The sequence below is a fragment of the Phalacrocorax aristotelis genome, chromosome W, assembly GCF_949628215.1.
Source record: "Phalacrocorax aristotelis chromosome W, bGulAri2.1, whole genome shotgun sequence".
NCBI classification, from domain to species: Eukaryota; Metazoa; Chordata; class Aves; order Suliformes; family Phalacrocoracidae; genus Phalacrocorax; species Phalacrocorax aristotelis.
Genome location: NC_134310.1, coordinates 6,141,826 through 6,155,508, shown reverse-complemented (window position 1 = coordinate 6,155,508; position 13,683 = coordinate 6,141,826). Strand labels below are relative to the sequence as shown.

Here is a 13,683-nt window from a genome sequence, read left to right as displayed (position 1 = left end):
CCCTGATGTCCCCAGATGGGACTGGGTGACCATGAAGGGAGCTGTGCAATGGTGGTGTGGGAAGGGTGGAAACCGTCTTGGTCAGAGCCAAAACAGCTTTCCTGTGGGTCGGGAGCAGGCAGGGGCTCCCTGTGGAGCCATGCAGGGCGGTGGGTCCCCACTGGGGACAGTGTTTCCTGTATAAGGAAGTGGGCTGAGGCCGGCCGGGGTTGTGGCTTCCCGCACTGGCGGTGACAGAGCCTCTGGTCCCAATTGCCTGGCCCTGCTGCGGTAAGCATGACAGGGACAGGGCACCCCATGGGGCTGGGGGCGTAGGGGGGTGTCGGGGGCTAGGGGTGGCCCCACAGCACCCGTCTGGGGTGCACCGCAGGGAACCCCTTGTCCATGATATGGGGAAAGTGAGGCATGTCCCACCGCTGGGGCTGAGCGAGCCCACAGCCAAAGAGGGCGATGACAAGGGCAGGATCCATCCCTGTGGTGCTGGGCTTGGTCACAGTGGGGAATTCAGCCCCCAGGCTGGGTTTTGGGGGGTCTCTATGAGGGACAGACCCTCCTCAGATGTCCTGAGAGGTGGGGGCCATGCGAGCGCACTTACCCCTTCCTTGGTCAAGGCCTGGAGTGACCTGAAACCCCAATTTTGGGTATGGGACTGCAGGGGTGGCTGCAGGTCCCCGTGGGAAACCCTGGTCACACAGGGTGCTTTCGTTCCCACCTCTGCCCCTTCCCCCTTCCTGGCAGCAGGATCTGGCCATTGTGGGGAGAAACCATCCCCGGTGCCCAGGGTGTGCGGCAAGGCCAGAGGGGAAACGGAGGCATGGCACTGTGGGGTGGCCCGGAGATGGATTTGAAGCCCCGGCTTTAGGGTGATGTCCCTGCACCACCTGGGGACCTGTGGCCATGGTGTCCTTGCTATCCCCTGCCCTGGGGTTTGACTGTCCTGCCTACCCCACAGGTGCCTGGAACTGGGCAGCTCCGCTGACTCTCCCTGACATGAAGTGGCTTTGGGTGGTGGCTTTTGTGGCACCCGCCTGCACCGTTCCCTACAATGGCACAGTGGGCAGTGCTGGGGACGGAGGTACGGGGATGGTGGGGACAGAGGTATGGGGGCATGTGGGACTGGGGATGGGGGGACTGGGGCAGCTGGGATGGAGGTATGGGGTGACCTGGGGAGATGGGAGGGCTGGGGACAGAGCTATGGGGGGCAGGGGGAACTGGGATGGAGGTTGGGGGCAGTGGGGGGTGGCTGGGGACAGTTAGGGTGGGGGCGGAGGTGTAGGGGCATGGGGGACCCGTGATAGAGGGACTAGGGGTCTGGAATGGGGGGATCTGGGGGAACTGGAGACAGCAGGACTGGGCAGACTGGGAGTGCAGGGATGGAGGTATAGGGGCACCGAGGGGACTGAGGATAGAATTACAGGGCATCTAAGGATAGAGGCATAGGGACCCTCCAGACTGGGGACATGGGAGGACTGGGGATGGAGGGGTAGGGGTGCTGGGGTCTGGGGACATGAGAGGACCAAGGACAGAGGTATGGGGGCAGGGGCATTGGGGAGGGAGGGGCAGCAGGGTGCTAAGAATGGAATTGGGGGGCCCAGGGAGGCACAGACCCTTACTGCCCCAGCATCACCCCCCGCCATGGTGTGTCCCCTTGACCCCCCTGCCGGGGGCCACAGGAGGCAGACTGGGGGGCTGCACCAGAGGGTGCAGCCCACACCCAAGCCCACATCGCCCAGGCCACTGCACGCTGCAGCATGGCACCCTGGGCACCAAGGTGCTGCTGCAGTGCCCGGCCGCAGTGGGGGGGCTGGCGGAGTGGCGCCGGGAGGGGATTGTCCTGGGAACGTATCCTGCACCGGGGCTGGCCCTCGCCAACGTCAGCCTGGCCCACGAGGGCCACTACAGCTGTCACCACCCTGCCACCGGCGAGACCTGGGACACTGTCTGCCTGCGGCTGGGCTGTGAGTGACCCTGGCCCCCCTGTGGCCCCCTGCTGCTGCCTGGGGGTTCCCTGGGAGGGTTGGCAGCAGGGTGATCACCGCCCCCTGCCCCAGACCCCCCTGCAGAGCCGGCTGTTGAGTGCTGGGCCATCAGCTACCCGCAGGCAGTGAACTGCTCCTGGGTCCTGGACCCCGAACCATTGCTGGACACTGAATTTGTGGCCACGTACAGGTCAGTGGGGGGACCCCAAGTCCCAGCTAAGCCCCTCCATGCCTATGTCACACGTGGGTGTGCAGGCAGGGCAGCCCCTCACCCAGGTCTCTGCTCTGTTCCCCCAGGCATGGCATGTGGGGGGCCACAGAGACAGGCGAGTGCGTCCGCACGGGGCCGCGGAGCTGCTCCTTCGGGGACGTGCAGATGTTCTCCCTCACCCCCTACGTGGTGAACGTGACAGCCATGAATCCCCTGGGCACTGCTTCCAGGTTCCTGCCCTTCCTCCTGGAGAGCATCAGTGAGTGTTGCTGGGACGGGCCTGGACACCTGGTCCTGGAGATCCCTTGCACTTAACCCCTCACCTCCCATGCGTCATGCCTGGGTCTAATCCAGCCCTGGGGCAGGAAGCCCTGGGGCAGGGCCATTTCCCTCGGGTTTACTCCCCTACTTGGGATGAGGAAACATCAGTGCAATGATTTGCTGGATCTCAGGCCACCTCTGCAGCCCACGCTGCACAGCTCAATGGGGCTGGTGGACACGGTGTCATTCCCCAGCAGCCCTGTGCCAGATCCCCTAGCCAGCGCCTCACACCTGTGTTGTCTCCCTGCTTTGTTAGTAAAGCCAGACCCCCCCGAGGATCTGCGGGTGTCACCCATCCCTGGGGAGACCAAGAAGCTGCTGTTGGAGTGGCGCCCACCGGGGTCGTGGCCCTTCCCCGAGTATTTCCCACTGAAGTATCGCATCCGCTATGCCCGGGAGGAAGGCTCTATCACCAAAACGGTACCGCCCACCCCCTGCTGCAACCCCCACACGGGGTAAACTGAGGCACAGCTGAGGGATCCATCCCCGAGCAAGGCTGTGTCCTGGCCCCCCTGTCACCCTTAACCCTGCTCTACCTCTAGGTCGGGCCATATGAGCAGACATCTTACACCCTGACAGAGGTGCAACCCAGGACCCTCTACCACATCCAGGTGGCCGCCAAGGACTTCACAGATTCCGGGGAGTTCAGCGCCTGGAGCCTGCCGGCCTCAGGGACGCCCTGGGTGGAGCCATGACAGAGCAGGGCCAGTGTCCCCTTACCCATTCCGCTTCTCTCCCTTGGCCCACCCAGGGACCCCAGGCCCCAGCCACTCTCTGACCCCACACCCCCAGCAGCATGGGGCCACCAGCACTGGAGAAAATACAGGCAATAAACCAACTCGAGGCTCCAATCCTTGCCCGCTTTTGTGATGCTCTCCAGGGAAGCGGCTGAGCTGCCCCTGGGGATGGTCCCTTCGCTGGCTTCGAGGCCGGACGGGGCCAGGCCAGCCCTAGCCACGGGCAGAGGGGAGGACGCAGTCTCTTACCAGCCCCCATCACCTCAGCTGGCCCATATGGCCCCGGCCCTGCAGAGGGTCCAGGCTTTGCCCCACCAAAGCCTTGGCCTGGTCCATGTGACCACACCACGGCCCAGGCTTGGTCCCCCCAGGCCAGTCCGGTCCCCGTGGCTCCCCTCCACGCTCTGAGGTGGTCTCCAGGGTCCGGACCAGCTCCAGAGCCCAGCCGCCGGCGACCTCCCCGGCCCCGACCCTCACCCCCGGAACCTCCTTTCGCGTTGCAGCAGGCAGTCGGTCTCTTGGCGACGGCGGCACAGCTTCCTGACGGACGGCAGAGACAGCCAGTAGCAGACGAGGATCCGCCTGGAAGCGGCCCGTCTCACCAATGAGCTGGGAAGGGGGGCGGGGTTGTTTCCCGGAAGTGGCGGGCTGTGAGTGGCAGCGGGGTTGAGGGGGATGCGCGGCCTTGTCGGAGCGGGAGGTGTTGGCCGTGAGCTGGGGTGTCCCGTCCCACTGAGGGCGGGGGTGCTGGTGGGGGGTTCCTGTTCCCGGCGGAGGGGTTTCCAGGCTGAGGGGCTATTTGGCGCTTCGCAGGTTGGAGGGCTTCCTGGCGGCTGTAAGGGGGGTCTGCAGGCTGAGGGGGGCCTTGGGGGGGGGTTCTGATGGATTGAGGGGTGTCCGCAGGCCGGGAGGGGCCCCTGGTGGGTGTGGGGAGTCTCAGGCTGATCGTGGGTCCTGGACTGGGCGTGGGAACGGCTGAGCCGGTGGGTTCCCGGCAGGGCAGGCGGGTTAGACCCCAAAACCGTGGGGGGAGGGCCGGGCTCATGCCAGAGGCTGGCCACGGCTCCTGCTCTCTCCCTGCAGAAACGGTCTTTATCAGGCTTTGGTCCTGCAGAGGCACAAACTCGGGCTCCCCAAGTGCTGGCAGCATGTGGTGCGGCTGGTGGCCCCATCCAAGGTGTGGTAAGAGAGGCTGTGCAGAAGGAAGCTGCTGTGGGAGAAGGGTTTTTGCTTGGGAATCGTTTAGCTCTGCTCATTGCAGAGGAGCTGCTGCCAGCAGCCATGAAAAGGTGGCACAGACCAGAAGAGAAGGAGTAAGAGAGAGGGAAGAGACACTGTGGGTAATTTTGGGGCTCTTTGAAGAATAGGGACTGAATTTCCAAAGGCAAAAATAACCTTTGCTCAGAACCTGGGCTGACACGGCCTAAAAATCACGTGGACTTTTATTGGTCTTTTTATTCTTTTCTTCTCATGTGTTATGGACTTGTCTTTCTTCTTTTTTAGTCGCAAGAAGTGTGGTGAATGCATCCCTAAGGGGAAGAAATGCCCGTAAGGAAACTGTTCAGCATGAGGTGTACTTGGGACTTCCCGCTTTCCGCTTCTGTGGTGCCTGGCAGAGATCACTTTCAAGGTGAAGTATTTTCTGTGTTTTCTGGGGAGGCTGCACGTTCTGCAGACTGCGCTGAGTGCTGGAAGGACGGGGTCTACCCACACCTCATGGGAAGGAGGTGTCCCAGCAAAGACCGAGTTTGAGTGTGAATGAGGTTGTGAAATGTCTGCCTGGAGCTATGGAAGAGGTGACAGGATGGCTGGAGCTGAACTGTCCTGTGCGTTGATGTTGCTGTCCTGTGTTTTCTTTAGATCTTGAGAACGCCGTGGAGCATGGAGCCGCTCGCAGCTTGCAAGCTGGGGAAGTCTTGGAGGAAGAGGAGATGATGCAGAAAGAGGGAAAAGGAGGAGAGAAACAATCCCTGGCAAAAAATTCCTCAGGGCACTGTGGAGGGTGGCAGGGCAGCTTGCAGACCCTGTCTAAGCCCAGCCCAATCCCTGTGGCTCCTTTCAGGGCAGCCTTAGGATTCTGTCTAAGCCCAGCCCAAACCCTAGGGCTCTGGAAGGCAGCAGGGCAGCCCTTGGACCCTGGGTAAGCCTGGCCTAGGCCTTGGGGCTCTCTGGAGAGTAGCAGGGCAGCTTGCAGACCCTAAGACTAGTCCAAGCCCTGGGGCTCCCTGGAGGGCAGCTTGCAGACCCCTGCTAAGCCCAGCCTGGGCACTGGGGCTCTTTCAAGGGCAGCTTGCAGACCCCACCTAAGTCTAGCCGAATCCTGGGGCTCCCTGGAGTGCAGCATTTGGACCCTGGCTAAGCCCAGCCCAAACTCCCGGGCTCTCTGCAGGGCAGCCCTCAGACCCCGGCTAAGACCGGGCCAAGGCAGGGCTGTGAGGGGCCCGCTGCCGCCCCCTGGCGCTGTCGCAGGGGAGCCTGGCGGATGCGCGGTGCCAGCGGCGGGAAGTGGAGGTGCGGCAGGGCGGTGTAGTGTGCGCATGCGCACCACGTGCTGACGGCGCACCACTGGCCCCGCTCGCTGCGGCCCCAGCCCCGTGGCCGCCCGCAGGACGCATGCGGAGTGCGCCCTTTGTGGCGGCTCACGCATGCGCATTGAGCCCGGGCCGTGCGGCAGCTCCGTCTGACGCATGCGCGCTGTGCAGAGGTGGGGCAGCCCGAGTGGGGAGTCTGAGGTGGCGGCGGCTGCTCGCTCCCAGCTTGGGGCTCCTCGGGCGCCCCGGGGTGTTCGCACTGTCTCCGGAGCTGTAGTCTTTGGCGCAGCCCTCTCCGAACTCCCCATGTTCTCTCAGATTCCTTCCCGAGGCCCTCATTTTTTTCTCGGAGCCGCCTTTTATCTCTGTGCCCCCTTCAGGACATTCTACTCGCGATGCGTGCTGGGTTCTTCCGTGTGCACCACAGCCGTTTTTTATCTCTCTAGCTCCCGTTGGAACTCTGTTGTTCCCTCAGAACCCCTTCTCTGTTATTTTCTGTGCCCCGGAGCAGTGTTTGTCCCCTGTGCATCTAGGGTGACCATTCAGCCCCTCGCTCCCTGGCGCAGGTGTACCCTGCTCTGACCCCACCCCGAGTCCATCCTGCGCCCCCAAGCAAGGGAAGGTCAGGGACACCCACAGCTCTCAGTCCTGGCCGCTTCTGTGCGGGAGGCCCGAGGTGGCTGGTGTCGGGACCTGCTGAGGCTGAGGGAGCAAGTGCAGGGCCTCACAATGCCCTCAGCCCAGCACAGCCCCTTTCCAGGGTGCTCGGGGGGCCCTGCTGACTTCCAGTGCTCCCTGAGGCTTTTACCGGGCTGTGCTGGGGCACAGGCAGAGCCCTGCGTCCCTCCGGAGCCCCCCAGGTCCTTTCCTGGGCTTGCATGCAAGGAGCCTGGCTTTTCTTCACAATACCCTGGGTCATTTTCCATGTGTTGCCAAAGCCAGGGCAGGGGCTCTCCTGCCCTCCAGAGGATCCTGGGGCTTTCTCTGGGCTTCACTGAGGAGCCATGCAGAGCCCTGTTGCCCTCCAGAGTGCCCAGGGGCGTTATCCAGGCTCTCCTGGGGCCCCAGCAGTGCAGCACTGCTCTCCTGAGAGCAGCAGAGCCTTCACAGGGCCTTGTCGGAGACCCAGCTGAGCCCAGCTTACCTCCAGAGTGCCCAGGGGGTTTCACTGGGCTTTCCCAGGCCCTAGGCAGAGACCTGCTGCCCTCCAGAGAGCAACGGGGTCTTTGCCAGCCTTTTCAAGGGTCCAGGCCAGACCCTGCTGTCATCCAGATTTCCTTGGCACCTTCGCCAGCCTTTGGAGGCGCCTGGGCAGCGTCCTGCCCTCCAGAGAGCCTTCTCTGGGCTTTGCCTGGGCCTGGGCAATGCTTGCAGTCCTTACAGGGCATCTGGGAGAAGGGCTTGTTCATCTCACGCAGTGAAATTCCATCTTGCTCCAGCTGATGGCACGATTGGGAGCGTGTAGAGCAGAGGTTTTTCCCAGGAAGATAGACGGCGTGTTGGACAAAGTCCCAGTTCTCCCGCTTGACTATTTGATATCGTACAGCGTGGGTCTCAGCCTCGCACCACGCCAGTATTCCCACCAATAATGAGTTCAGAGAAGAGCCTGTTTCTTATAAAATGAGAAAATAAATACAAGCCAGGCCAAGTCACTAGGTCAGAGATGAGACAAGAGTTATCTGCAGGACAAGCAACCAGCAGTTTGAGGCTCTAAAGGACTTCCAGCCATAGGAATGAGCTCCCACCAGCAGGAGTTAATGGTATGTCAGTTCACAGGAGAGCTTCCTTCCATAGCACATGTGTGTTTGAGGCAAGAATCCCTCCAGGGTTTCAGCTCCTTCTGTGCCTGACTTACAGCTGTGTAACCTTCCAAACACACAGCAAAGGCATTTTTCTCTGGGAAAGTGTCAGCTCCCTTTGGCCTCATGCTGACAATCGGCCATTGTGTGTCCATTGGTGATCCAAAGCGCACTAAGAGGGACTCCAGACTGGCTGGGCTGAACACCTGGGCTTTCCTGATGCTGTTGTATAAGCCAGACAGCCTTTGGGTTAATACTGTGGTGTATGGAGCGAAATCAGCTCTCTGGGATGGGAGGCCAGTGCTGTTTAGAGCAACGAGTGGCTCAGTAACGTGTGTAGGTTAGGAATGCACGTTTACAAGGTCTTGCAATTGCAACAGTTGATTATGTGTACGAGGATGAAAGTCCACCTCCTGGTTTTCTTTGCATTTTGTGGATTCTGTTGTTTGAGGAAGACAAGACACTATTTATATTACTTATTGCAGGGAGTCAGAGTCGCTTAATACTTAAAAGCCAGGACCAATTATTTTTCTTCCTGGCTCTGTGACTTGCATCAGTGTATGACCTTAGGAAGGGTATCAGCTTTGCTGCAAAATTTCCGTGTCTTTAGGATGACGATAATAACTAATACCTCACAGGATGCTGGAGTGGAACTAGCTAATATTCAAAAAGATCTCTAAGCTTTTCGTTGATTCACAGCAACAAAATCAATATAAAAATCAATAAAGCCATAGCTTGCAACAAAAAGTTTGCTTTCTAAAATCAGTTTTAAACGGCATAAACTCCACATTCTTTCTAAAATGCAATGGCAAATTAATGAGAGCTTTTACAGGATGGTTCCTGTCATCTGAACATCATGTGTAGTTTTTGTTTTCTCTTTGTACTTTCTTTATAAGAAATCTTTGAATTTGGATTCTGATTAAAAAATGTCCTTGGCAGGGCAGTTTTTTATTGTTGCCTGGCAGCTCTCAAAACTTTCACAGATGTTTCTCCATCATTTACATTCAAGTTCTATTTCTGCAGTTTTCTTTGTAACCAAAATACACCACTTTATTAATTTCTTTATGGGAGCTGGGTTTTTGGAATACAAGGCAGCGACCTGAGGCAGTTGGTGTGTGCTCGGTTATCGTATCTCCATAGTTGGACCAGTAGCTCTCTGAGAACGTGGGAACATAAGCAGCTACAAGACGAGCCCCCTTAGTCGATGAAGCTGTGGACCAAAGTTTCATGAGATCCTTTTCCAACAGGTAGCGATTGTCTCTGTTCTGGAAGGGACCTGCATGAAGGGAATCACTAGGGTCACTGTGACAGTGAGTGTGCTTGTTTGCTGCTATGCTATAACGTGATCTAGCTGGGGTTTTGTGGGCCAGCAACCCAGCTGGTGCAGACAGGGACTGTGTAACTAAAACTATGATTTGGTAAGAGAGGAGCCAGCATACCCTGACTTTCCTGGGTGGAGAGCTTGGCGGTCCTCAGAGAGTTCCTTTCCAGCTTGGGTTTTTCCTTCTCTCTGGCCTCAGGAGAAGGGGCCCGCTGGGGAGCTGCCCTTTCCAAACCTTGTCTCTATCTTCTTGCACCTTCACAAGGCTCCTGTGTTTAGTCTGTGGCTTGCTGTAACTTAGCAGCATTAGGTAACTTAACAATTACAGTAACCTGCAAGAATGCCTGACTGAAAACCCCTCTGTGCCAGGCAAAGGGGCTCCACTGGGGAGGTGAGTGGGTTCATGATGTTGTACCCTCCCTCTTTTCCTTTTACAGCACTTGGAAATCTAATAAAACCTGATGATTCCCATTTAATGGATAATGTTGGTAACTAACAAGCTCACCTCCCTCTTAAAAAGCCAACATCAGTCTCAGGAGATCTAATTTAGGAAGCACATGTAAGGCGAGGGTGTCCTGCAAGGGCCTCTGGGGTGGAAGCCACACCGTGCAGTACTCCAGGCTGGTTGGCTGCCAGAGCTCCGGGTATTTTTATCCACCAGCCAAGCTGCCAGAGGCTCTCCTCAAGCTCTGCACCACCTGAGTGTGGTGGAGGACAGGCTCGCCTCTGCAACAGGCATTAATTCTTCCTGAGTGGTGCAGGGACTCCCTGATGGCAGCAGCCAGCAGCAAGCATTGGTTGTGGAACAGACTGGACATTGCAAACAGAAAGGCTCGAGCCCAAGCCTTGCACTGCAAAGCTCTGGTGACACCAGCTCTGGTGCAGTGTCAGCTTATCCTCTTCGGTCTGGTCTGCTGCATCTGCAGTCTGCTTCCTCTGTGGGTCCTCCATCCTATTGCCTCTGGTGGCTTTCTCAAGGCACAGGCACTCACCTGAGGGACCAGTGGATTCTGCGTCAGTTCCCATTTGTCCTTTGCCACGGGGCTGAGTTATGACCTGCTTTTTCTCAAAGGCTTTGCTAGAGGATGACATAATTCTCCAGAGCTCAGACACTTTGATCCCTTGTTGTCAAATGGTTCCAGCAGAGGCAAGGATGTGTTTCACTACAGCAAAGCAAAAAATCTCTATTAAAATACAGAGCGGAAAGGCCTCTTTCAGAAAGTGTGGCAATGTTTGGGTGTGGAAAGGACTGAGATAGAGAAATATGTTTTCCCAACAGTGATATTCAATTTTGGTGATATTTCCTGTAAGGCACCATCAGCCTCCTCAAAGTTGAGTGTTGTTGGAGGACATGGGGAAAAGTGGCTTGAAAGCTGCCTGGCAGAGAAGGCCCTGGGGGTGCTGGCTGACAGTCGGCTGGGCATGAGCCAGCAGTGCCCAGGTGGCCAAGGAGGCCACCAGGCCCCGGGCTTGTGTCAGCACTGGTGTGGCCAGCAGGAGCCGGGCAGGGATGGGGCCCCTGTGCTCGGCACTGGGGAGGCCCCACCTCGAATGCTGGGCTCAGGTTTGGGCCCCTCGGGACAAGAAGGCCCTGGAGGGGCTTCAGCGTGTCCAGAGAAGGGCAGCGGGGCTGGGGCAGGGTCTGGAGCACAAGTGTGCTGGGGGGCGGCTGAGGGGGCTGGGGGGGTTTAGCCTGGAGAAGGGGGGGCTGAGGGGAGCCCTTCTCGCTCTCTGCAGCTGCCTGAGAGGGGCTGGAGTGAGGGGGGGGTTGGTCTCTGCTCCCAAGTCACCAGTGACAGGACGAGAGGAAACGGCCTCAAGCTGCATCAGGGGAGGTTTAGGTTGGAGATTAGGGAAGATTTCATTACTTAAAGAGTGGTGAGGCATTGGCAGAGGCTGCCCAGAGAGGTGGGGGAGTCACCATCCCTGGGGGTGTTCAAAACACATGTAGACGTGGCACTTCCTGGCATGGTTTAGGAGGCCTGGGGGTGTTGGGGGGAGGGTTGGACTTGATGATCCTAGAGATCTTTTCCAACCTTCATGATTCTATGAATCTATGACATGTGCATTTTGATATTCAGTAACATGGAGAAGACTGAAGTATGAATGTGGTCATACCACTGCTATAATGCAAGTGTGTATGGACAGACAGCAAAGATCACCAGTGCACGTTGGCATGCGCCTATAGTCACTGTCCATAGCCGCTTGTGCTTTGAGCCATTTCAAATACTGGGTGCGCACAGTGTCCTCCCTCAACACCACGTAAATTTCAAACCTGCCCCTTCCACTCTACAGTAAGGCAAAGGAATCTGCAGCCTGTCGTTTGCACGCGCGACAAGTCTGTCAGAACACCACAAAAGCATGACATCCATACCCACGAATGCTGTTGTGATGTGAGTGACATGAAGCTAGAGGGGATCTTGGGTGTAGAGAGACAATCAGGAGACATGAAAGCAGACAGCTTCACCCTGTTCAGTATGGTCTTCTTTAAACTATGTTTTTACTTCAGATTTGGGCTGCCAATAACTCATTCAAACAATGATCTAATGCCTATGTGAATGTTTGTAAAACCTCACTGCTCTGGCAGGTTGAGCGCTTGCCAAAAAGCAATCACATGTAATTAGGGAGAAGGAATTTGAATATACTGGCCTTTCAGTGCAGCATATTTTCCAGTTGTGTTTGTACCATTTTAACTATCTCATTAACTGGGGTTGTGCTCTATATTGGGTATGTGTGACTTGCTCCTGTCTTCAAAGGAGTCTTCTCTATAGACAGTGCTGCCAATAACCTGTCAAAAAACTGCCTGGGATGTGGATATGAGATACCTGTGCTGGACTGTTCCTGCCGTTGTGCCCAACGGCATCGCTGGCTTAACTTTTGAGGGAAGTCAGTATATAAGGAACTCCTTAAATAGTTCCCTGGCGCTGCCACAGTTCTCGGAGGGAATAGTCAGAGACTACACTGTGATCAATTAATGGCCATACCCTTTCTGGGAAGAACTTTGTTCATGCCTGAAAGCAAGATGGAGAACAACCTTTTCAGTCAAGCAGGGTAATCATCACACCCATACGACAGTCAGTAAATGGCTCACCCAGTGCATTCATCACTGGCACCTGGTTACTGCTCCTTTTTGCTGGTCAATGACAGAACGAAGAGGAGAGAGCCTGCCACACGCAGTGCCCCAGATGGTCCGTTGGGTTCCCAACTCTTTCTGCCTTCCAGTGTTTCCTCCTGTGCGGAAGGTTCATGAGGAGGCTTTTCAGGCATGTCGAGCCCTTAAATGAGCACTGGGAGTATCTAAAAGCTCATAGCTCTTTGAGGGAACACCCAACACCCCCTGTGGCATCGTTGTGCTGTCCCTAGCATCCATTCCCTTATCCTACTGTGCAGGAGTTCTTTTCCCAGGAGAAGGGGCAGCTGCGCAGCTTGGCAAGGAGCCTGTAGGACTGGTGAATAGAGCTGTTGAATGGTCACTGCTCACGTCACGAGGCGCTCCCAGCTCAGAGGCAAATTAGAGCCCTTCTGGGACAATAGATCCCTGAGGAAAAGGAATGAGGTATCCTTTGCCCACATGGGGTTAAAACTGCAGTCTTCATGCTCTCACCTTGCACCTGAGGCCCCAGGGGACATTTCCAACTAAGCTGGGAATTTTGACATAGAAAGTCAAAACTTTCGTTGAAATTCCTCCAGCATCCTGGAAATTCCCATCACTCCCTTGTCTAGTTCTGGAGAACCAGACCTGTTGTGCAGTTCCCAGGGCAGCACACAGAGCTTCTGAAGATGCCACCTTGAACACCACCTCCCTTGTAACTCACAAGCACAGCAGGAATGCCTCAGATAAGCTGCCTCAAAAGCAAGGGGGAGCTGAGCAGTCAGCTTAAGCACAACCTGCCAGGCAGATCCTGCAGCGCTGAAACAGCCTGTGGGACCGACCCGGGGAGGGACTGCTACAGGCGTGGGCTGTGGCTACTGCTGTCCTGCTCTGTACGGGGGTAGTGGGAGGCTGGTGCCTGAAGCAGAGAGGACAGGCAGGGTGGGAGTGTTCTCTGGTTTGTGCTTGGTACCAGGAAGATCTGACCATGCAGCAGGTTGGGACAGTGCAGCCAAAGGAGACTATGTAGGACTAGCACTGCAGGACCTGCCACTACTGCCAGGTATAGTCATGCCAGGGGACCCAGACAGTGATGCTGCAGCTCATTTCAGCACCTGAACTGGGACTTACCCTGCTCCTTACCTTCTCCTGCTGGCAGCATCCGTGGCTGCTCGTCCTGCACAGGATGCTGCGGCACCACCTCCTCCAGGCACCGCACATGGGTGAGGAGCGTGGCCTTGCGAGAGGGAGTTCTGGGTGCCAGCATCTTTCAGGGTCAGTGTGGTGCTGAGTCCTTTGGTGGATCTACCTGGAGAGTCAAAGACATCTTTTAGAGCCTTGGGGTTTCCAGGCTTAGGTGACCCAGTCACAGAGGTAAGCATAAACGATACCCAACCGTGAGGTTTCCCAGTCTGTGTTATCCACGGAGGCAATGCTGATTTCATGGGTGCTTCTTCATGGATTCTTTCATGGGTGGATGGTTGGACTCTGTGATCTTACAGGTCTTTTCCAACCTAAATGATTCTATGATTCTCCTGTGGCCCTGGGTACTGAATTTCACGTGAAGGTGTGAGTATGCACAGAGCACTGCACATGTAGCATTCTTTTCTGCCATCAACAGATTTGCCTTTAGAATGGAGCGTCGGTGTCCTGTGTCACAGTGCAGAGCCTTTGTAGTCATATCTGCACGGCA

General features: G+C 56.8%; 1 protein-coding gene and 1 long non-coding RNA gene across 8 annotated transcripts; both read left to right on the top strand.

Annotated features, from left to right (window-relative positions):
* The first annotated feature begins 172 nt into the window (after window positions 1-172).
* Window positions 173-3,349, top strand: EBI3 (Epstein-Barr virus induced 3). Its single transcript, XM_075077423.1, has 7 exons — window positions 173-270; window positions 953-1,075; window positions 1,734-1,958; window positions 2,052-2,169; window positions 2,277-2,449; window positions 2,768-2,931; window positions 3,054-3,349. Exons 2-7 carry the CDS (start codon window positions 991-993, stop codon window positions 3,204-3,206), a joined length of 918 nt encoding a protein of 305 aa, XP_074933524.1. The 5' UTR covers window positions 173-270; window positions 953-990; the 3' UTR covers window positions 3,207-3,349.
* A 545-nt stretch (window positions 3,350-3,894) lies between these two features.
* Window positions 3,895-8,639, top strand: LOC142049603 (uncharacterized). Of its 7 annotated transcripts, none has more exons than XR_012657779.1 (4): window positions 3,895-4,061; window positions 4,348-4,425; window positions 4,752-4,878; window positions 5,109-8,639. It is a non-coding gene; the product is annotated as an uncharacterized LOC142049603 (long non-coding RNA). The 7 variants fall into 7 exon arrangements; XR_012657775.1 differs by having other exon boundaries at window positions 4,332-4,425; XR_012657777.1 differs by having other exon boundaries at window positions 3,895-4,083.
* Window positions 8,640-13,683: the final 5,044 nt, after the last annotated feature.

Coding starts and splice junctions, on each gene's coding strand:
- EBI3 (XM_075077423.1), top strand. CDS start 991: ATGAAGTGGCTTTGGGTGGTGGCTTTTGTGGCACCCGCCTGCACCGTT. Junction 1,959..2,051: donor TGTCTGCCTGCGGCTGGGCT/GTGAGTGACCCT, acceptor CCCCTGCCCCAG/ACCCCCCTGCAGAGCCGGCT. Junction 2,932..3,053: donor AAGGCTCTATCACCAAAACG/GTACCGCCCACC, acceptor CTCTACCTCTAG/GTCGGGCCATATGAGCAGAC.